Source organism: Physella acuta, unplaced genomic scaffold, assembly GCF_028476545.2.
Source record: "Physella acuta isolate Inbredline_101_S28 unplaced genomic scaffold, ASM2847654v3 ptg000208l, whole genome shotgun sequence".
Lineage (NCBI taxonomy): Eukaryota > Metazoa > Mollusca > Gastropoda > Physidae > Physella > Physella acuta.
The window spans coordinates 145,153-168,816 of record NW_026731727.1 but is presented as its reverse complement, the minus strand read 5'-3'; the positions used below and the strand labels follow the sequence as shown (position 1 = coordinate 168,816).

Here is a 23,664-nt window from a genome sequence, read left to right as displayed (position 1 = left end):
TCAACTATCAACTTCTGAGAGATTAACTAACAATATTTCGGTTCCGAAAAAATATGCATTACGCATCTTGGACATATCAACAGGAAAACTTAGACACAAAAATATAAGTTATACTTAGTGTCTTTAGTCAAACTTGTAAACGAAAGTTTACACCATTTTCTATCTTGACAAAATCTAACTTAACAAAATCTGATAACAATCCAGTGTGACATAAACTTTGACATAACAGTGTGTTTAATGTTTTAAAAACATTAAATCAAAGATTACAATATTAAGTTAACATATTTACACGCTTTTACATATTTGTTGTGTTTATTTCGTTTATAGTTTAGAATTTTGATTCTAGATCTAGACTAGATCTAGATTTAGATTCTAGTACTATACTAGATCTAGATCTAGATCTATATGCGATGGAATATGATTTTTAAAAAGTTGATAAAAACGATGATAATAACACGTTTTTATTTTCTAACAAGCTTTTTTTTTAAAAAAATCATTTTATATTATCTTTTTAGAGCATATAGAGGGGTCTAGATCTAGATCTAAATCTAGATTAGATCTAGAATCTATAAAAGATTTCTTGTATTTAAGATTTTATGAAAATAGTCTTGTCTACATTTCATTTTCATAATAATACAAATCAGCAGAATAAAAAAAGAGACATTCGGGTAAGTGGAGAAACCATGGAATCATATCAACAGTGGAGTATTATTATTGAAATAAACTACGAAAGTGGGTTGGGCAAATCTACATTTTATCAGAGTTAAATGCAGTTCAAATACAACAATGGCACTTTCTTATTGTATTAACAGCTTCAAGTAGTCATACTAGATCTATATGGAGTAAACACGAACTGAGTAACAATTCATAGTTGTGATGGCTTTCAAGCTGAAATTAAAATCTTTGATTGGAGGACGACAGGTAACTTAAACTTTTTTTAGTTTTACAATTTTTTTGTAAGTACTAAAAAAAGTAGCTCTAGATCTAGATCTAGTAGGTTAAGTCAGTTAAGTGAAAAAAAAAAATTTTAAATAAGTAGGGTTTAGTTTTAGATCTAGATCTAGTTTTAATTTTCTGTTTAATTTCTGGATGCCAAGTTCATCAAGTTGGACTTTGTTGTGCACTTTACTCAGTTACTGTCTTTACAAACTACAACTAGCTTTCTAAATTACAACTTTTAACTTTTAGGCCTAATAATAAATGTGGGTTGCATTAGGACTTTGGTAAAATCAGGATATAGCGTCGGAAATTATTGGGTAATGTTCGTTGAGTTTCGGTAACATTTGTTACTGTAAACCATAGTTTTTTTTACCGTTGAAAGAAAAATAAAGTCAAGTGCATTAAATTAATGTTTTAACTTAATTTAATTTTTAACTGACAAAAAATTAGCAACAATTAGTAAATCTAAATATAACTAATAAAGTCGAGTGTAGTAATTAATGTTTTTTTTTAAGAAACAGAAAAAACCTGCAGAAGATTTGCGACAACCAGCTCTAGTTCTGTTAGTAAATAAGACGATTAGATTTACTAAAGTTAAAAGTAGTAAGAATAACTAGAATAATGTTTAGTAGCAGCAATAATTAGCACATACACTTAAAATAATTAGAAATACAAAATAATTAGCAAAGCAGTATTTAAATTGCAACTAAAATCAATCCTTGTACATTTTTCAACATTATGTATTAAAAATAATATGGCGGCAAATAAATGATGGTTTACAGTATTTCCGGTGGTTTCCGGAACGGCTCGACAGACTACTGTTTTTTTACTGCTGTACAGTTCCGGAATAATAACCGACGCTATATTGTGATTTTACCAGGACTTTTAGGTACGTAAAATCAGCCGAGGCTAGTAATGTGAAAAGAAGGTGCCTCATTAAATTTTAGTAATTATTTAACATTTTAAGGAAGATATTATATCACATAGCCTATATAATGTTTTGAAAGTTACAAAAATGTTTCAGTTTCATTCATGTACCTGTTTTTAAACAATTTTTTTAAAAACTTTTCAGTAATAAATAAAGACTAGCTATGTTTTCATCAGTTGCAACAAAGCTCGTTTACTTCAGCAGCCATCTTGTTTGAGGTTTTTTTTTTGTAAACTTATAATAGCGGGAGATTCAGGGGAAGCCACTCTATTTTACAAATGGCTGCTGTTTATATAGCAAATATAGCTCGCAAACACTGCTGTTTAAAGTTAATTTCTGGCCTATATTGATATATTTAGCCATTGATTTTGGTTTAATATTCAATTATCCATAATATTTGACACAAATATATCACAATATACTTCTATTAAAGCCTTAACAATGAGGTAACTTTGGCGCACATGACTAGCCCAAAACCAAGTATGATGGAGAGTTGTGGTTCCATCCCTGTGTGTACAGGACTGAGGAATGATAATGATTAACTCAGTACTAATTACTGTCATACTACATATTTTTATTTTTACTTTCCTCCTTTTAGTCTTAGACCTTTAGTTATGTCTAGAAGTGGAATAAGGAGACCTCTCTGATTGTATGTCATTGCATGTTACTTGTCTAGAATCTGGAATAAATGTTTAGTATGTAGGCCCTAGGACAGGGTATTTAAATATTTAATACAAGTCTGTATTAGTAGTACTTAGTAGTACCTGAATACCTATTTATTATTATTTGTAGTGATGTAATGTAATGCATGGTTACTTTTTAAGGAGAGCATTCAGTCTCCTTTAGAAGAAACAGTGACAGACATTCTAAATGTTGGCGCAGCAGTCACCAAAAGTAAAGTAAGTAAACAGTAAAAGTAGATGTATATTCAACAGTCTGTAGGAGTATAGTCTAGAGAACAGTAGTAGATCTAAACAGTTTTAGCAAATCATTTTATCTTTCTGCAATACAGATGATATAGATCTAGGCCAACAGAATATATATTGGAAATAAAAATAACACCTAAAACACCTTAAAATATTTCACATTACAAATGATTAGTCTGGTCTAGAGACTACATCCTTGTATTAGTATTAGCTGCACACTTTTTTCAGCGTATTGAAATAGTCAGTTTGTTTTAGGTTGAACAGAGAGCTGTCAACCCACACGATGAACAAGAAATAATTGATGGCATTGAGCAGAGTTACTACAACAATGAGACCTTTGACACCAGTCTTCATGAGTTACAGGTAAATCCCAGCCAAAACTTTTGGAATTTATGTTGTCATAGAAAGAAATGACTGGGGGTAATTGAAAGGAGGGGTCAAATGTCATGCTCCAGTTTTAAGCCACTCTTATCCTATTATGGAACATTACTGAACATCTCTGAAGGCATAAACACACTGAGCCAACCCAGACACACACTACAAAAAAGTACAACCAACTTTACTACTACTATGATATGGATTATTAAAAATAATAATGAGGGGAATCACATCAATTTACAGACTAATTTTACAGTTTTATAAACTAATTTTGCAATAAAAATTAATTATAACATAATTATTACTAATATTTGAGATAGAAAGAGTTTAGTGAATAAAAAATAATAAATTATAACACAATTATTACTAATATTCGAGATATAAAGAGTTTAGTGAATAAAAAATAATAGCAAAAAACTTCGCTCTATACTACCCTATCCAATTCACATTACTTTTTTTAAAAAAATATAATTAAAAACAACTTGCATGTTTTTGTAAATTAATTATTCTAATCAGTTTAACTGTCAAAGATCTTAGGTCAAAACTGTTTGCATTGCTCTTTCTTTGAGTTTTCTCATTAGTACTTTTAACTATTGAATAGCAAAAAACTTTTCAATGCTCTATTTAAAAGTCAATACCTCAGAAAATTTGCACCAAACGCACTAATGAACTAATTTCCCCGTTAGAATGAGCGTGAACCGCACATTTTATCAAGAAAAATTCTCTGCAACTTATTTGCAAGTACCAGATCTAATGGGTGTGAGTAGCATACAAACAAACCACACTTTGGTTTTTAGGGTATAGGTAATGGATCTCACTTTTATAGATATAGGGTAATGAATCCCACTCAACATTTTCAACAGTGTCTGTTATGGTTGAATGATGTGCAAAACCCTTGTCATTATGTCAATACATTAAATGTTACAGATGTTTTTGCTTATAGTGGGATTGGAAAGATTAACAGAGTAAACAAAGTGAACATTTTCTCCTCTTGACCATTTTGTTTTCAGAAATTGCCAGAGCAGTTAGATCTAGATAAGATTACTGAAGACTGTACTAAGCTAAGGACCCAGCTACAAGCTGTAAGTGCTTCAGCTAATTTTTAATGTTTTTTTTTTTTATTATGAAACCTTATTTATTGCTCAATAGTAGTTTACATTACATTAGTTAAACAATTGTGTTTTTATATAATGATGCTGTATAAACATTGAGTAAAGACTAGGTGTCAAACTTTGTCTACCCTACCTACTTGCAGGTGTTTTTAATGATGCTGTATAAACATTGAGTAAAGACTAGGTGTCAAACTTTGTCTCCACTACCTACTTGCAGGTGTTTTTAATGATGCTGTATAAACATTGGGTAAAGACTAGGTGTCAAACTTTGTCTCCACTACCCACTTGCAGGTGTTTTTAATGATGCTGTATAAACATTGAGTAAAGACTAGGTGTCAAACTTTGTCTACACTACCCACTTGCAGGTGTTTTTAATGATGCTGTATAAACATTGAGTAAAGACTAGGTGTCAAACTTTGTCTCCACTACCTACTTGCAGGTGTTTTTAATGATGCTGTATAAACATTGAGTAAAGACTAGGTGTCAAACTTTGTCTACACTACCTACTTGCAGGTGTTTTTAATGATGCTGTATAAACATTGAGTAAAGACTAAGTGTCAAACTTTGTCTACACTACCTACTTGCAGGTGACCAAAAGAGTATCAGAACTGATCCTACAGAACCACCCAGCCTATGCCACAGAGTTACAGCGTGTGATGGACCTTCAGAGGACACTGCGCTCAGCTGGTCTTGTCTGTCGGAGTGGTAGAAGGTACATGCTTCTTGTTTCATCTATAGCTTGTGGTCAGCTGGTCTTGTTTCATCTATAGCTTGTGGTCAGCTGGTCTGGTTTCATCTATAGCTTGTGGTCAGCTGGTCTTGTTTCATCTATAGCTTGTGGTCAGCTGGTCTTGTTTCATCTATAGCTTGTGGTCAGCTGGTCTTGTTTCATCTATAACTTGTGGTCAGCTGGTCTGTCAGAGTGGTAGGAGGTAGATGTTTCTTGTTTCATCTATAGCTGCCATGTGTTCATGTTTTGATCCACCTGATGTGAAAATGTTACTGCCATGTGTTTGTGTTGATCCACCTACTGCCATGTGTTTGTGTTGATCCACCTGATGTGAAAATGTTACTGCCATGTGTTTGTGTTGATCCACCTGATGTGAAAATGTTACTGCCATGTGTTTGTGTTGATCCACCTGATGTGAAAATGTTACTGCCATGTGTTTGTGTTGATCCACCACATGTGAAAATGTTACTGCCATGTGTTTGTGTTGATCCACCTCATGTGAAAATGTTACTGCCATGTGTTTGTGTTGATCCACCACATGTGAAAATGTTACTGCCATGTGTTTGTGTTGATCCACCTCATGTGAAAATGTTACTGCCATGTGTTTGTGTTGATCCACCTGATGTGAAAATGTTACTGCCATGTGTTTGTGTTGATCCACCTGATGTGAAAATGTTACTGCCATGTGTTTGTATTGATCATGTGAAATGTGTTTCTATCATCAGACAACTGAATGAAGCCAGAGAAAATTTTACTATAGCCAGTCTGGGACTTCTGGCCAACTACAGAAAAAGACAGCAGCTCATTGGTTTGCTGAAGTCGTTGGGAACTATTAAAACTTTACAGAGAACAGATCTTCGTTTGCGAGAGATGATGGAGGTAACTGCATTAGAGTAGCTTGTAGGTTGTAAGGTCTTTTTGTAGGTTTAACAGGTAAGGTCTTGTTGTTGTAGGTTTGATTGGTAATGTCTTGTTGTAGGTTTGACAGGTAAGGTCTTGTTGTAGGTTTGACAGGTAAGGTCTTGTTGTAGGTTTGACAGGTAACATCTTGTTGTAGGTTTGACAGGTAAGGTCTTGTTGTGAAATTCATTTGAATATGTTGTAGACCTAAGTAGTATTAATGTAAAAAAAAGATTGGGTCTAAACACAGATTAATAAAGCCAATTTCTGTTACAGGAAGAAGATTACTGTGGTGCTATCCAGTTGTGTCTTGAATGTCAGAAGGCTGCCAGCACCTTCAAGCATTACAGGTGTATTAGGTCAGTTGTTGGTCATGTATTAGGTCAGTTGGTGGTACATGTAAGACTAAGATTGCAACAGAAAAACTGACTGTGATATAAAAATATTATGACAGACAGACTGAGCTTGTGACAGGCATACTGAGATTGTGATGGGCATACTGAGATTGTGACAGGCATACTTAGATTGTGACAGGCATACTTAGATTGTGACAGGCATACTTAGATTGTGACAGGCATACTTAGATTGTGACAGACATACTTAGATTGTGACAGACATACTTAGATTGTGACAGGCATACTTAGATTGTGACAGACATACTTAGATTGTGACAGGCATACTTAGATTGTGACGGGCATACTTAGATTGTGATGGGCATACTTAGATTGTGACAGGCATACTTAGATTGTGACAGGCATACTGAGATTGTGACAGGCATACTTAGATTGTGATGGGCATACTGAGATTGTGACTATTATTATTCTGACAGACAAAGATAAGGACAAAGCTTGTGACAAACAAGATTGTGACTGAGAAGATTGTGACAGATAAGATTGTGACAGTGAAGATTGTGACAGTGAAGATTGTGACAGATAAGATTGTGACAGATAAGATTGTGACACAGAAGATTGTGACAGTGAAGATTGTGACTGAGAAGATTGTGACAGATAAGATTGTGACTGAGAAGATTGTGACAGTGAAGATTGTGACAGTGAAGATTGTGACAGTGAAGATTGTGACTGAGAAGATTGTGACAGTGAAGATTGTGACAGTGAAGATTGTGACTGATTGTTGCAGTGAGCTGAGCTCTAAGCTACAGGACACTCTGGAGATGATAGAAGAACAGCTGGATGTGGCTTTATCCAAGACTTGCGCAGGCTTTGATCAGCTACACTATCAGAAGGTCCAGAGAGCCTACAAGCAGCTGGGCAAAACACAGGTAGGACTTTATGGGCTAAACACAGGTAGGACTTTATGGGCAAATCACAGGTGGGACTTTATAGGCTAAACACAGGTAGGACTTTATGGGCAAATCACAGGTGGGACTTTATGGGCTAAACACAGGTAGGACTTTATGGGCAAAACACAGGTAGGACTTTATGGGCAAAACACAGGTAGGACTTTATGGGCAAAACACAGATAGGACTTTATGGGCAAAACACAGGTAGGACTTTATAGGCTAAACACAGGTAGGACTTTATGGGCAAATCACAGGTGGGACTTTATGGGCTAAACACAGGTAGGACTTTATGGGCAAAACACAGGTAGGACTTTATGGGCAAAACACAGGTAGGACTTTATGGGCAAAACACAGATAGGACTTTATGGGCAAAACACAGGTAGGACTTTATGGGTAAAACACAGGTAGGACTTTATGGGCAAAACACAGGTAGGACTTTATGGGCTAAACACAGGTAGGACTTTATTGGGAGTGGGCAAAACACAGGTAGGACTTTATGGGCAAAACACAGGTTGGACTTTATGGGCAAAACACAGGTAGGACTTTATGGGCTAAACACAGGTAGGACTTTATGGGCTAAACACAGGTAGGACTTTATGGGAAAAACACAGGTAGGACTTTATAGGGAGATGGGCAAAACACAGGTAGGACTTTATAGAGAGATGGGCAAAACACAAGTAGGACTTCATAGAGAGGGGCAAAACACAGGTAGGACTTTATAGGGAGATGGGCAAAACACAGGTAGGACTTTATAGGGAGATGGGCAAAACACAGGTAGGACTTTATAGGGAGATGGGCAAAACACAGGTAGGACTTTATAGGGAGATGGGCAAAACACAGGTAGGACTTAATGGGCAAATTACAGGTAGGACTTTATAGGGAGATAGGCACACAGGTAGGACATTGTGAATTTTGTAAGTAAAACTTAAATTTATTCCTTGTTAGAAGCCATACTTTATTAACAATTTTATTTGAATTAATTTGTTATCTTTACAATAATGTATTTGTTAGCAAAATTTGAATTACAAATTTAATTTGGTAGTCATACAATAATTAATTTGCTAGCCGTACATTAAGTAATGTGGTAGCCATATTTGAATTAATTTGGTAGCCATACAATAATTAATGTGGTAGCCATATTTGAATTAATTTGGTAGCCATACATTAATTAATGTGGTAGACATATTTGTATTAATGTGGTAGCCATACATTAATTAATGTGGTAGCCATACATTAATTAATGTGGTAGCCATATTTGTATTATTGTGGTAGCCATACATTAATTAATGTGGTAGCCATATTTGTATTAATGTGGTAGCCATACATTAATTAATGTGGTAGCCATACATTAATTAATGTGGTAGCCATATTTGTATTAATGTGGTAGCCATACATTAATTAATGTGGTAGCCATATTTGTATTAATGTGGTAGCCATACATTAATTAATGTGGTAGCCATATTTGTATTAATGTGATAGCCATACATTAATTAATGTGGTAGCCATACATTAATTAATGTGGTAGCCATATTTGTATTAATGTGGTAGCCATACATTAATTAATGTGGTAGCCATATTTGTATTAATGTGGTAGCCATACATTAATTAATGTGGTAGCCATATTTGTATTAATGTGGTAGCCATACATTAATTAATGTGGTAGCCATATTTGTATTAATGTGGTAGCCCATTAATGAACTATTGTAGGTCTGGGCTCTGTTGTTCCTTTCTCTCATCCTCCAACATGTTTTCTAGACTGCGATGGACCAGCTACACATGCATTTTGCCAGTGCCATCCACAACACAGCCTTCACCATCATTCTTGGATATGTGGAGCTTACGTCAGGTGGGGGAGGGGCAGTCAACTTCCAGAAGAGACAGTACCCAGACCTTTGCAAGGTAACATTGGCAGTGGGGGGGTGTACATCAGGTTGCGCAGGGTGTGTATGTTTGCTGGTTTGTTTGCTGGTATGTCTGGGGGTATGTCTGAGGGTGTTGGCGTATCAACCTCAGAGATCTAACTTTTCTGCTTTCTTCTGAAAAGCAGATTTTTCCACCTGAAATAGTTCTTGGTGAAAAAAAAACCATAGAAAAACATTGGAAATATTTTCAGCCAATACATTTTTCTGACTCCACTCTCTCGACTTTACCCCATTATTTTACATAATTTCATAAATCTAGTCAGAAGTGGCTGGCAGTCCTGAAAAAAAACATTAGTGGTTAGGTGTGTGGGGCTGTAGACCGAACTTGTTGATGCCATTAGTTGTGTGGTTGTCTAGCTATTGATGATGATATGAGATGGGGTCTTGTTAATGTGATGTTAGTTATGTACAATTGCTAGGCTGCACATTACATATAACTTTATCAATCTGCTTCTTTATAGGATTATCTCTTGCAGATATGTAACATTTCAGTTTTTATAGTATAAGCTTTTTCCAGAAAAACAAACAAATGGCAGATATCTTTTGCATCAATTTAAACTCTTTCTATTTTGTATTGAAAAAAATAATGCAAATTGATTTGAAAGACAATGAAGTTAGTGGAACATTTATGAGTCCACCCAGCTCTGATGAATTTCTCACTCGTGTTAGGGAAAATAAAGGTGGCTGGGGATAGTTCTCAATACACGATCCATTCATAGGCACTTGTTCACAGAAACTCATGAACTCTACTTCACTTGCCCCATGGACAGTCTGTTTCGAAAAGGGAACTTTACTTCATAAACTGTTGTTAATTAAATAGCAATTAAATTTTAGAAGGAAAATGATAAAGCAAACTATTGTACATAATTTGTGTATTACTTTGCAATTTGTCCTCTTTTAGTAAAATGGTCAGTTAAAAAAATGACTGTTCAACTGAATAAATCTGTTCAAAATGTCATTTGTTCCATGCAATCCAAAAAGCAGATGCAGTAATGAAGGAAGTAGCCATTTCATAGGGAGCCACTTTGTCTGAAGCCATTTTGTTGGGAGTCAGTTAGTCTTAAGCCATATTGTAGGGAGTCAGTTAGTCTTAAGCATTTTGTAGGGATTTGTCTTAAGCCATTTTGTCAGTTAGTCTCTAGTCATTTTGCAGGGATCACTTTATTTTAAGCCATTTTGAAGTAGTCAGTAAGTCTTTAGCCATTGTGTAGGGAGCCACTTTATCTTTGACTAGAGGCTGATTGTTGACATTGATGTTGAATGGTTGTTTTGATAAGGCAATGTTACTTTTGAACCTTCACAACTTTGACCACATGCTTTAAATTGTTTGACAGAATATAACCATTGAAACCTTCACCCTCCCTGTCTTGTTCATCTGTTGACAGAATATAACCATTGAAACCTTCACCCCCTGCCTTGTTGATTTGTGCAAGGCATTGTGGGAAGTGATGAAAAGTTACTACAAGACCATGAAATGGCATGAGGTCAATGACCAGGACATGACCCCTGCTGAACTAGGTCTGTTTGGAGATGATCACACACAAATATTTAAGTAGATAACTAGCTTATATTGATCTGTGTTAATTTTAGTTTTTTTTTTAGCTTTTATCTACTAGTTGATTACCAGCTATGGTGTTTGTTACTTTTTTTTGTCTAACTTGAAATTTGAACCAACAGAAGATCCAGGCACAAATGTTGAGTCGACGTTTAACAGACGGTACGTGAATCAAAAGTTGGAATATGGGCGTGGCCGCGTCTGGCAGGACGTCCAGCAGAAAGTCAAGATGTTTGTGCTGGCCACCAACCTGAGCGGCTTCAAGCTGGACGAGTTTATCTACGTGCTGGACATCATCAACAGGTACAATCTGGTTACATCTGGTGTACACAGGTTGTCTGCTTACATCTGGTGTACACAAGTTGTCTGGTTACATCTGGTTACATCTGGTGTACACAAGTTGTCTGGTTACATCTGGTGTACACAAGTTGTCTGGTTACATCTGGTGTACACAAGTTGTCTGGTTACATCTGGTGTACACAAGTTGTCTGGTTACATCTGGTGTACACAAGTTGTCTGGTTACAGCTGGTGTACACAAGTTGTCTGGTTACATCTGGTGTACACAAGTTGTCTGGTTACAGCTGGTGTACACAAGTTGTCTGGTTACATCTGGTGTACACAAGTTGTCTGGTTACATCTGGTGTACAAACGTTGTCTGGTTACATCTGGTGTACACAAGTTGTCTGGTTACATCTGGTGTACACAAGTTGTCTGGTTACATCTGGCGTACACAAGTTGTCTGCTTACATCTGGTTACATCTGGTGTACACAAGTTGTCTGCTTACATCTGGTGTACACAAGTTGTCTGGTTACATCTGGTGTACAAACGTTGTCTGGTTACATCTGGTGTACACAAGTTGTCTGGTTACATCTGGTGTACACAAGTTGTTTGGTTACATCTGGTGTACACAAGTTGTCTGGTTACATCTGGTGTACACAAGTTGTCTGGTTACATCTGGTGTACAAAAAATGATCTGTTTACAATGGTGTACAAGAGCAAGTCTGAAGGTCTGCTGTTTGTGTTTGTAGGATGATTGAGATTGGGGAGGAGTTCTGTGGCAGCAAGTCTGAAGGTCTGCTGTTTGTGTTTGTAGGATGATTGAGATAGGGGAGGAGTTCTGTGGCAGCAAGTCTGAAGGTCTGCAGGACTCCCTCAAGCAGCAGAGTCTCAACTACTTCAAGACACACCACCAGATACGCCTGGACGAGCTGCGCATGTTCCTTGAGAACGAGGCCTGGGAGATGTGTCCTGTCAGGTCCAACTTCAACATCCTGCAGCTCATGGTAAGGCTTGCTTGGTGCTCTCATGGTGAGACATGGCTGAAGGTCATGGTTAGACAGGGCTGCATTACATTGGTTACATTGGTGGTGAGACTGATGTTTTCTCTATCAGGAGTTCAGGTTCATGAGAAAATGGGCCAACTCTCGTCACTTGATCCCAGAAAATGAGCGTAGGAAGGGAGAGAATTTTGAGGCAGCTAGCCCTGATGGAGATGGGAAAAGCTACTTTGGACTTTACTTGGAGGAAGGAAATCCTTTTGATAAGCAGGTGGAGGAAGAGGAAAAGGAGGACGTGTTTTCTGGATTAGGGGTGAGCTGTATTTTTTTACAAGCTTTTATTTAACTCGCTTCCTCTGTCGTCAGTCTGTCTAGACCGAAACGCCAGAGTGAAAATTCGGACACTTCTACTTGACCGATACGATTCACACTTGGCACGTGGGTCAAGACATGAAGACAATGCAATCTGAAATTAAATTTGACTTAATTGGATGCCTAATTAATTTTTTATGAATTAATTAAAATTTAAACCGAATCAATAGGCATGTCTATCCAACCACACCACACGCGTCATCACGTTCAATAGCTGCGCCATCAGGTTTAATAGCTGCGCCATCACGTTCAATAGACGCGCAATGGTTTTTAGTCATGTAACACTATTGTGAATAAAACATGTAAAGTACTGAAAAAAAAATTCATAAAAAACGTTTTAATAACAAGCTTTTATGTAATGATGCACTAAAAAGTAGAAAATAAATTATATACTACTATTTAAATTACCATAAAGAAAAGCGTGGGTCTCTTCTCAAATATTAGTAAAGGTATCCAATAGCTACTAAAGTACTAAAGTGACCCACGCTTTTCTTTATAGTAATTTAAATAGTAGTATATATAATTTATTTTCTACTTTTCTCCCCCCACCTGTCTGGTTAACTTTTCTCCCCCCACCTGTCTGGTTAACTTTTCTCCCCCCACCTGTCTGGTTAACTTTTCTCCCTCCACCTGTCTGGTTAACTTTTCTCCCCCCACCTGTCTGGTTAACTTTTCTCCCTCCACCTGTCTGGTTAACTTTTCTCCCCCCACCTGTTTGGTTAACTTTTCTCCCTCCACCTGTCTGGTTAACTTTTCTCCCTCCACCTGTCTGGTTAACTTTTCTCCCCCCACCTGTCTGGTTAACTTTTCTCCCTCCACCTGTCTGATTAACTTTTCTCCCTCCACCTGTCTGGTTAACTTTTCTCCCCCCACCTGTCTGGTTAACTTTTCTCCCTCCACCTGCCTGGTTAACTTTTCTCCCTCCACCTGTCTGGTTAACTTTTCTCCCTCCACCTGTCTGGTTAACTTTTCTCCCTCCACCTGCCTGGTTAACTTTTCTCCCTCCACCTGTCTGGTTAACTTTTCTCCCTCCACCTGCCTGGTTAACTTTTCTCCCTCCACCTGTCTGGTTAACTTTTCTCCCTCCACCTGTCTGGTTAACTTTTCTCCCTCCACCTGCCTGGTTAACTTTTCTCCCTCCACCTGTCTGGTTAACTTTTCTCCCTCCACCTGTCTGGTTAACTTTTCTCCCTCCACCTGTTTGGTTAACTTTTCTCCCCCCACCTGTCTGGTTAACTTTTCTCCCCCACCTGTTTGGTTAACTTTTCTCCCTCCACCTGTCTGGTTAACTTTTCTCCCTCAACCTGTCTGGTTAACTTTTCTCCCTCCACCTGTCTGGTTAACTTTTCTCCCTCACCTGTCAGGAAAACGAGGACGGCTATGCAGATTCTGACAGTGACTCAGACATTCCTGAAGAACTTAAAAAAGATTACATCGATGAAATTACTGGCGAGGCCCATTCATACAAGTAAATTGTTTATATAGTCAGTTACATCGATGAAATTACTGGCGAGGTCCATTCATACAAGTAAATTGTTTATATAGGCGGAACAGAACTCACCCACCCTCAACGGCAGCTGGTTGTATGCTTATAGAACCATCTGCCATTGGGGGGGGGGGGGGTGATTGTGTTTTAGGATTGTGATTGTCTTTAATATGGCTGTACAGATATTTTATGCATTGATTGATTCAATTCTGAGCAGACATGGAAGGCGCCGCGGCTCAAACAGAAGCAAGTCTCACAAACAAGGTCCACTCATCACCAATACAACACTCAACGTGCTGCGTGTGATGGGTGAGTTCACACTAAACACCTGCTACCTTGTACTGTTGATCCTGTTGGAACATAAAACACAACCACACACAACCCAATCACATCCAACCCAACCCAACCACATCCAACCCAACCACACCCAACTTAACCACATCCAACCCAACCATACCCAACCCAACCACACCCAACCCAACTATACCCAACCCAACCACATCCAACCCAACCATACCCAACCCAACCACATCCAACCCTACCATACCCAACCCAACCCAACCACATCCAACCCAACCATACCCAACCCAACCCAACCACATCCAACCCAACCATACCCAACCCAACCCAACCACATCCAACCCAACCATACCCAACCCAACCATACCCAACCCAACCACACCCAACCCAACTATACCCAACCCAACCACATCCAACCCAACCATACCCAACCCAACCACATCCAACCCTACCATACCCAACCCAACCCAACCACATCCAACCCAACCATACCCAACCCAACCCAACCACATCCAACCCAACCATACCCAACCCAACCATACCCAACCCAACCCAACCACATCCAACCCAACCATACCCAACCCAACCACATCCAACCCAACCATACCCAACCCAACCATACCCAACCCAACCATACCCAACCCAACCCAACCACATCCAACCCAACCATACCCAACCCAACCCAACCACATCCAACCCAACCATACCCAACCCAACCATACCCAACCATACCCAACCCAACCATACCCAACCCAACCCAACCACATCCAACCCAACCATACCCAACCCAACCATACCCAACCCAACCACTTCCAACCCAACCGAAACACACCCAACCCAACCATACCCAACCATACCCAACCATACCATACCCAACCCAACCCAACCACATCCAACCCAACCATACCCAACCCAACCATACCCAACCCAACCACTTCCAACCCAACCGAAACACACCCAACCCAACCACACAACCCAACCACATCCAACCTGACCTTGACCCTGACCATTGTGTATTGTCTGACCCACCAGGCAAGTACCTCCAGATGATCTCCATCCTCAAGCCCATAGCTTTTGATGTCATCAGCTGCATGTCACAACTCTTTGACTACTACCTGTTTACAGTAAGTCATATGTCATATGTCATCAGCTGCATGTCACAACTCTTTGACTACTACCTTTTTACAGTAAGTCTCTTGTCATATGTCATATGTCATCAGCTGCATGTCACAACTCTTTGACTACTACCTTTTTACAGTAAGTCTTTTGTCATCTGTTGTCATAACTCTCTTGTCATTTGTCATCTGTTTTCATCTGTTATCACAAGTCTGTTGTCATGTCTCTTGTTTCCCGTCGTCATAACTCTCTTGTCATCATTTGTCATCTGTTATGGTTTAGATGTTCAACTTTTCTTTTCTCTTCTCTAGGTTTATTCTTTCTTTGGCTCTGAAGTGGTAAGTTTAATTCAAGGTGGATGTTTCAATTTGTTAGTTTTAAAATGTTGATGAATTGATTTGTGTTTAATTTTTTATTTTATAATTTTTAAATGAGTTCAATATTTTCAATATGTAATCATGTAAGCGTGTAAGTTGTTCCTGGTGAACTAGACCAATGTAAGTTGTTCCTGGTGAACTAGACCAATGTAAGTTGTTCCTGGTGAACTAGACCAATGTAAGTTGTTCCTGGTGAACTAGACCAATGTAAGTTGTTCCTGGTGAACTAGACCAATGTAAGTTGTTCCTGGTGAACTAGACCAATGTAAGTTGTTCCTGGTGAACTAGACCAATGTAAGTTGTTCCTGGTGAACTAGACCAATGTAAGTTGTTCCTGGTGAACTAGACCAATGTAAGTTGTTCCTGGTGAACTAGACCAATGTAAGTTGTTCCTGGTGAACTAGACCAATGTAAGTTGTTCCTGGTGAACTAGACCAATGTAAGTTGTTCCTGGTGAACTAGACCAATGTAAGTTGTTCCTGGTGAACTAGACCAATGTAAGTTGTTCCTGGTGAACTAGACCAATGTAAGTTGTTCCTGGTGAACTAGACCAATGTAAGTTGTTCCTGGTGAACTAGACCAATGTAAGTTGTTCCTGGTGAACTAGACCAATGTAAGTTGTTCCTGGTGAACTAGACCAATGTAAGTTGTTCCTGGTGAACTAGACCAATGTAAGTTGTTCCTGGTGAACTAGACCAATGTAAGTTGTTCCTGGTGAACTAGACCAATGTAAGTTGTTCCTGGTGAACTAGACCAGCTTGTAACCTGTTGAATGTTTGATGTTTCCCCCAGAGTGATAAAACTGTCAACACAAGGCTGTACACCACGTTACAGAGGATTAAAGATAACCTCATCGCTAACCCTAACCCAGGCAGCACTGTTGGAGGTGACGATGGCACAGTGGGTACTGGGTTAATGGGACTTATGGTTTTAACTCCATGTACAGAATTTATGTTACTTAAGGTTTTAACAGTACAGAATTTATGTGACTTAAGACTTTTAACTCCATGTTCAGTTTATGAGGCTTAATTAACCTCACTGCTGGGTATATGTGACATAAAGTTCCAACCCAGTACGAAGTTGTATGTGACTTAAGGTTTTAAAAATCTTCCATTTTTCCTCTCCAGGACAAAGTTGCGGCTGCGCTGTTGTCTCCCCTGGTCAGACTGTCTGATGCCTCCACACTGTATGGTCTGGCAGAGAGAGTGGTGGCCACAGAATCTTTGTAAGTCACTTTTTGATTGGTTGAGACTTTTTCTCTGTGTGATTGGTTGAGACTTTTTTCCGTGAGTTACTTTCTGATTGAGTGAAGATGTAAATTTGTTTAATTTCTTAAACTTCAATAAAATGAGTCTCTTATAAAAAAAATCTTCACCATATTGTCCAGAATTTGATTTTAATGTTTTACAGTTGTAAATTAAAGTCAGAGAATGCTAATTTTACATGGGCCAGTGATTTTAGCCCTTAAGGTTGTGGTCTGTACATACTCCACTGAGTGAAACCAAAGAAATATGTCATGTTTAATGTCATGTTTAATGTCACGTCATGCCAAATGTCATGTCACTTGCAGGATGTTTCTGGGCAAGCAGCTGGAATACCTGCAGCCTTACCTGGAGGAGCTCATCCCTAGCAACAAGAAAGCTTTCCTCAGTCAGTTCTATTCTCAGGTCTGTCACACCTTTACTTACATCTGTCACACCTTTACATCTGTCACACCTTTAAATCTGTCACACTTTTAAATCTGTCACACCTTTACATCTGTCACACCTTTACATCTGTCACACCTTTACATCTGTCACACCTTTACATCTGTCACACCTTTACATCTGTCACACCTTTACATCTGCCACACCTTTACATCTGCCACACCTTTACAACTGTCACACCTTTACATCTGTCACACCTTTACATCTGTCACACCTTTACATCTGTCACACCTTTACATCTGCCACACCTTTACATCTGCCACACCTTTACAACTGTCAGACCTTTACATCTGTCACACCTTTACATCTGTCACACCTTTACATCTGTCACACCTTTACATCTGTCACACCTTTACATCTGCCACACCTTTACATCTGTCACACCTTTACATCTGCCACACCTTTACAACTGTCACACCTTTACATCTGTCACACCTTTATATGTCACACCTTTATATCTGTCACACCTTTATATCTGTCACACCTTTATATCTGTCACACCTTTATATGTCACACCTTTATATCTGTCACACCTTTATATCTGTCACACCTTTATATGTCACACCTTTATATCTGTCACACCTTTATATCTGTCACACCTTTACATCTGTCACACCTTTACATCTGTCACACCTTTACATCTGTCACACCTTTAATCTGTCACACCTTTACATCTGTCACACCTTTAAATCTGTCACACCTTTAAATCTGTCACACCTTTACATCTGTCACACCTTTACATCTGTCACACCTTTACATCTGTCACACCTTTACATCTGCCACACCTTTACAACTGTCACACCTTTACATCTGTCACACCTTTACATCTGCCACACCTTTACATCTGTCACACCTTCACATCTGTCACACCTTCACATCTGTCACACCTTTACATCTGTCACACCTTTACATCTGTCACACCTTTACATCTGTCACACCTTTACATCTGTCACACCTTTACATCTGTCACACCTTTACATCTGTCACACCTTTACATCTGTCACACCTTTATATGTCACACCTTTACATCTGTCACACCTTTACATCTGTCACACCTTTACATCTGTCACACCTTTATATCTGTCACACCTTTACATCTGTCACACCTTTACATCTGTCACACCTTTACATCTGTCACACCTTTATATGTCACACCTTTATATCTGTCACACCTTTACATCTGTCACACCTTTACATCTGTCACACCTGTATATCTGTCACACCTTTACACCAATTCCTCAGTCAGTTCTACTGCTATATCTGTCACACCTATACCAAACTTGCACCATGCACAAATCAGTACATTTTTTAATGTCCAAATGTTTGCTGTCCCCAGACAGTCAACATGGCAGGCGAGGTACGTAAACCTGTGTACAGTGTCCTGTCCCGTCAGTGTATCAGCTATGATCACATCCTGCAGCAGATGGGCACAGTCAGGTGGGATGTGAAGGAGATTATGTCACAGCACAACACGTACATTGATACGTTGCTTAAGGTAGGGGTCACAACACGTACATTGATACGTTGCTTAAGGTAGGGGTCACAACACGTACATTGATACGCTGCTTAAGGTAGGGTCACAACACATACATTGATACGTTGCTTAAGGTAGGGGTCACAACACGTACATTGATACGTTGCTTAAGGTAGGGGTCACAACACGTACATTGATACGTTGCTTAAGGTAGGGGTCACAACATGTACATTGATACGTTGCTTAAGGTAGGGGTCACAACACGTACATTGATACGTTGCTTAAGGTAGGGGTCACAACACGTACATTGATATGTTGCTTAAGGTAGGGGTCACAACATGTACATTGATACGTTGCTTAAGGTAGGGGTCACAACACGTACATTGATACGTTGCTTAAGGTAGGGGTCACAACACGTACATTGATACGTTGCTCAAGGTAGGGGTCACAACACGTACATTGATACGTTGCTTAAGGTAGGGGTCACAACACGTACATTGATACGTTGCTTAAGGTAGGGGTCACAACATGTACATTGATACGTTGCTTAAGGTAGGGGTCACAACACGTACATTGATACGTTGCTTAAGGTAGGGGTCACAACATGTACATTGATACGTTGCTTAAGGTAGGGGTCACAACACGTACATTGATACGTTGCTTAAGGTAGGGGTCACAACACGTACATTGATACGTTGCTTAAGGTAGGGGTCACAACACGTACATTGATACGTTGCTTAAGGTAGGGGTCACAACACATAAGGTAGGGGTCACAACACATAAGGTAGGGGTCACATCACATAAGGTAGGGGTTACATCACATAAGGTAGGGGTCACAACATGTACATTGATACATTGCTTTAGGTAGGGGTCACATGACATACATTGATACGTTGCTTAAGGTAGGGGTCACATGACAAGACTTGCGCTAATATTTTGGTTGTTTATTCAGAACTTGACAGAGTTCCAGACCAGGCTGGAGGAGGTGGACAAAAGAGTTCCACTGCCAGCTGTTGTCACAAAACTTATATGGGAGCAGTGTGTCAGGAATGCCAACAGGACATTTGTAGAGGGGTAGGTCTTTCTCTTATCACTGACATGTCATGCCATTGTGTCATTTCTCTCACCTGTTCTGTCACTGACATGTCATGCCCTTGTGTCATTTCTCTCACCTGTTCTGTCACTGACATGTCATGCCATCATGTCATTTCTCTCACCTGTTCTGTCACTGACATGTCATGCCATCATGTCATTTCTCTCACCTGTTCTGTCACTGACATGTCATGCCATCATGTCATTTCTCTCACCTGTTCTGTCACTGACATGTCATGCCATCATGTCATTTCTCTCACCTGTTCTGTCACTGACATGTCATGCCATCATGTCATTTCTCTCACCTGTTCTGTCACTGACATGTCATGCCATCATGTCATTTCTGTTAATTTTTATGTCACTGACTGGTAGAAAAAAAAACAAGCTGTTAAAAATTGTTTCATCAAATAATGCATGACTATTTACCCATCAGCTATGCAAGCACCAAAAAATGTAGCAATGAAGGCCGTGCGTTGATGCAGTTGGATTTCCAACAGTTTCTCTCCAAACTGGACCACATCATAGAGCTAAGGTCAGTTGCTTCAGACATGCTTCCGTTGTTTTAGCTATCATAGTGTATGTGGTAAACATTTTAACGTATCCTTGTACATTTGTTGTGGTATCTCCAATTTTCCATGATCTGCAGGCCTATACCAGAGAGAGAATATGTGGAGTCTTACATTAAAGCATATTACATGTCAGAGTCAGAGCTGGAGAGATGGGTCCATGACCACAAGGTAAGCCCTTCATTCTTTGCTGCCCAAAGTTTTATCATTGAAGCCATCAGTTGTTGTTATGTTTAACCCTGTAACTGCTGATATGTGTACATTTAACCCTGTAACTGCTGAAGTGTGTACATTGAAGCAGATGAAATCAGTTGTTGTTATGTTTAACCCTGTAACTGCTGACATGTGTAAATTTAACCCTGTAACTGCTAACGTGTGTACTTTTCTGATTGCAGGAATATTCCAACAAACAGCTCCTGTCTCTCATCAACTCAGTCAATCATTTGGACAGAAAGTTACGTCAAAAACTAATTAACATGGTGGAAGTCATGGACAGGGGTCGGAGGTTGTAGCAGGAAATAGATGATTGTCACTGGTCCAATGTAAATTTACAGTTTGAGATGCATGGAGCATAAAACAATTCTTTATTTGCCAATAGCAGAACAGACAAGACAGACAACTCTAGACCAAGACAGACAACTCTAGACCAAGACAGACAACTCTAGACCAAGACAGGCAACTCTAGACCAAGACATCTCTTATACATAACAAGACATTTATTTATATAGCTATCATCCTGTACATAAAGGTGAATTGTATTGTACATTTTTCATGTATTAACTATAATATGTAGCAGTATGAAAAGTCAGGTTAGCTGAATGGAAATCTGCATTTATATGTACATAAAGCTTGGAAGGAAAAACTTTGTTTAGATGCCCTGTTAGCAATATTGATTAGCTCCAGAAGGATGTCAGCATTAGATAACTGTACATAGGTGACTTGATACGTGGTGTGTAGTGTTTGTGATATTTGATGAACATTCCACTGATCTAATTATAGATGGTTGTGTCATTGTGAACAAGTTTGTATCATGTCATATCGCAAGGTGGTGTCATGTCACTCAGTGTTGCCGTCATGTCAAATAAAAAACCATTGAGACAGTCCTGACCAAACATGTGCTGGTATATCCGGTCTTGTTTTATCCAGATATCTGTTGTCTTGTTTTATCTAGATATCTTGTGGTCTTGTTTTATCCAGATATCTGTTGTGGTCTTGTTTTATCCAGATATCTGTTGTGGTCTTGTTTTATCCAGATATCTGTTGTGGTCTTGTTTTATCCAGATATCTGTTGTGGTCTTGTTTTATCCAGATATCTGTTGTGGTCTTGTTTTATCCAGATATCTGTTGTGGTCTTGTTTTATCCAGATATCTGTTGTGGTCTTGTTTTATCCAGGTATCTGTTGTGGTCTTGTTTTATCCAGATATCTGTTGTGGTCTTGTTTTATCCAGATATCTGTTGTGGTCTTGTTTTATCCAGATATCTGTTGTGGTCTTGTTTTATCCAGATATCTGTTGTGGTCTTGTTTTATCCAGATATCTGTTGTGGTCTTGTTTTATTCTCCTTGATTGCCCACCACTTATTGTTTGTACAGTGCTAAAAGTAGGTTGTTAGTAAAACCTAGTTATAAAAAATAGTTTGTCTAAAAGTAGGTTGATGTTAGTAAAACCTAATTTTGAAAAATAGTTTGGCAGTTTTTTTTTTAACAGAATTTCCAAAATATTTTCTTACAAATAAATTTGAGTGACCAAAGATAAGAAGTTTTTTGCTTAGAACCGTGTAGCCTGAAATATGCTGTAGAGCGAGCAGCCACCCATCTGGCCATATACATTCCCCCAATGTCCTGTTGTACTCATGGTTCTAAGAGTGTTCATAAAATATTTCAAGCCACCCACAAACTCATATCCTTCACACAAGCATGAAGACAACCCTTGGAGCTCTCACACTTTGAAAACAATAAAATGCAGTCATTCATATTTGTGAGGGAGTATTTTTACATATTCTACACAAACTTAATAAATAAAATTAAAAGCAATAATAGTAATAGTTTTCCTTTATAGTGGTACCTCAAGATATGAATTCAATACATTCCTTATGCTTGCTCATGTGTCAATTTGCTTGTATCTCAATGCAATTTTCACAATTGAAATGAATTAAAATGCCATTAATCTGTTCAAGCGCACAAAATGCCACTCCAGTTGATTTTTGTAATAATTGCAGGTTGTTTAAAAAAAACCTGTCCAAGGTTTCTAATATCTCAAATTTATTTGAAAGCAAAATATTGTGGCTTACATCTAATATCTTGTTTTTTAGGGCATTTCTATGTCAAGGTACCACTGTATGGTAAATATGTTATTACAACCCCAAAATTTTTGGCCATTTATTGTATGTAAAATTAACAAAAATTGGGTTAGTTTGTTAACAAGTGAACTGATTGGTTAGTTTTCTGTGTAAACTTGAACAAGTGTACTGATTGGTTAGTTTTCTGTGTAAATTTTAACAAGTGAACTGATTGGTTAGTTTTCTCTAAAAAGTTCTGTTGTATACACAAGTGATGAGACATTCCCCTGCCATCCAATGTCTGATGTGTTCTGTCCTTTAAATGGTTGAAATCTAACTTGATGTTATCTACATAGGTATGTTTCAAATGAACAGCTAATAATTGCACCAAAAGTGATATGTTATTTCTATTCATTGATTATAAATGAACTATTTTATTTTCATTAGAATAAAATTGGAACTAAACTGTACAGGCCCTAAGAATTTGTGAAACAATAAAAAAGGTGTCAAAATCAGATGTGTTGACTTTACATTAATCAAATGGTTTTCCATTAATTAAATCAATGGTTTAATGAGTTAAAGACTGAGCAAATGGGAGTCAATGTGGTGAGCAATTAGAAAGCTGGTCACAAATTGTTTACAGTAGTTTGGATTCTGAACTGCTGGGTTTTTAGGTATGTAAAACAATTCAAAATTTTGCCACATTTGTTTAGTGCTGTAAAGTGAGACATTTTTGTTCTATTAGTTGTGTGTGCATTCAGCTAACTCCTAGTATTTCCTAACATTTTTCTACCGAATTGTATAAAACACTAAATTCTGGGTGTAAACAAGTTAATAAAAAGTCTAGTGACAATTTAAGAGCAATTTCCTTATGTTATCTAAAAATAGATATAATGCTGGGGTGCGTTCAAGCTAGGAGAACGATCGG

General features: G+C 38.3%; 1 protein-coding gene across 2 annotated transcripts; it reads left to right on the top strand.

Annotated features, from left to right (window-relative positions):
* Nucleotides 1-681: 681 nt before the first annotated feature.
* LOC131937364 (syndetin) lies at nt 682-23,251 on the top strand. 2 transcript variants are annotated; one of them, XM_059294731.1, is made up of 26 exons: nt 682-921; nt 2,692-2,766; nt 3,049-3,156; nt 4,182-4,253; nt 4,871-4,995; nt 5,739-5,892; nt 6,190-6,272; nt 7,051-7,192; nt 8,969-9,112; nt 10,521-10,653; nt 10,813-10,993; nt 11,721-11,764; nt 11,830-11,975; nt 12,085-12,282; nt 13,706-13,809; nt 14,045-14,136; nt 15,160-15,251; nt 15,555-15,581; nt 16,413-16,520; nt 16,748-16,845; nt 17,191-17,287; nt 18,663-18,821; nt 19,753-19,874; nt 20,326-20,424; nt 20,539-20,629; nt 20,854-23,251. In XM_059294731.1, exons 1-26 carry the CDS (start codon nt 877-879, stop codon nt 20,968-20,970), a joined length of 2,856 nt encoding a protein of 951 aa, XP_059150714.1. In that variant the 5' UTR covers nt 682-876; the 3' UTR covers nt 20,971-23,251. The 2 variants fall into 2 exon arrangements, with proteins under 2 accessions (XP_059150714.1, XP_059150713.1); XM_059294730.1 differs by lacking the exon at nt 11,721-11,764 and having other exon boundaries at nt 11,786-11,975.
* Nucleotides 23,252-23,664: the final 413 nt, after the last annotated feature.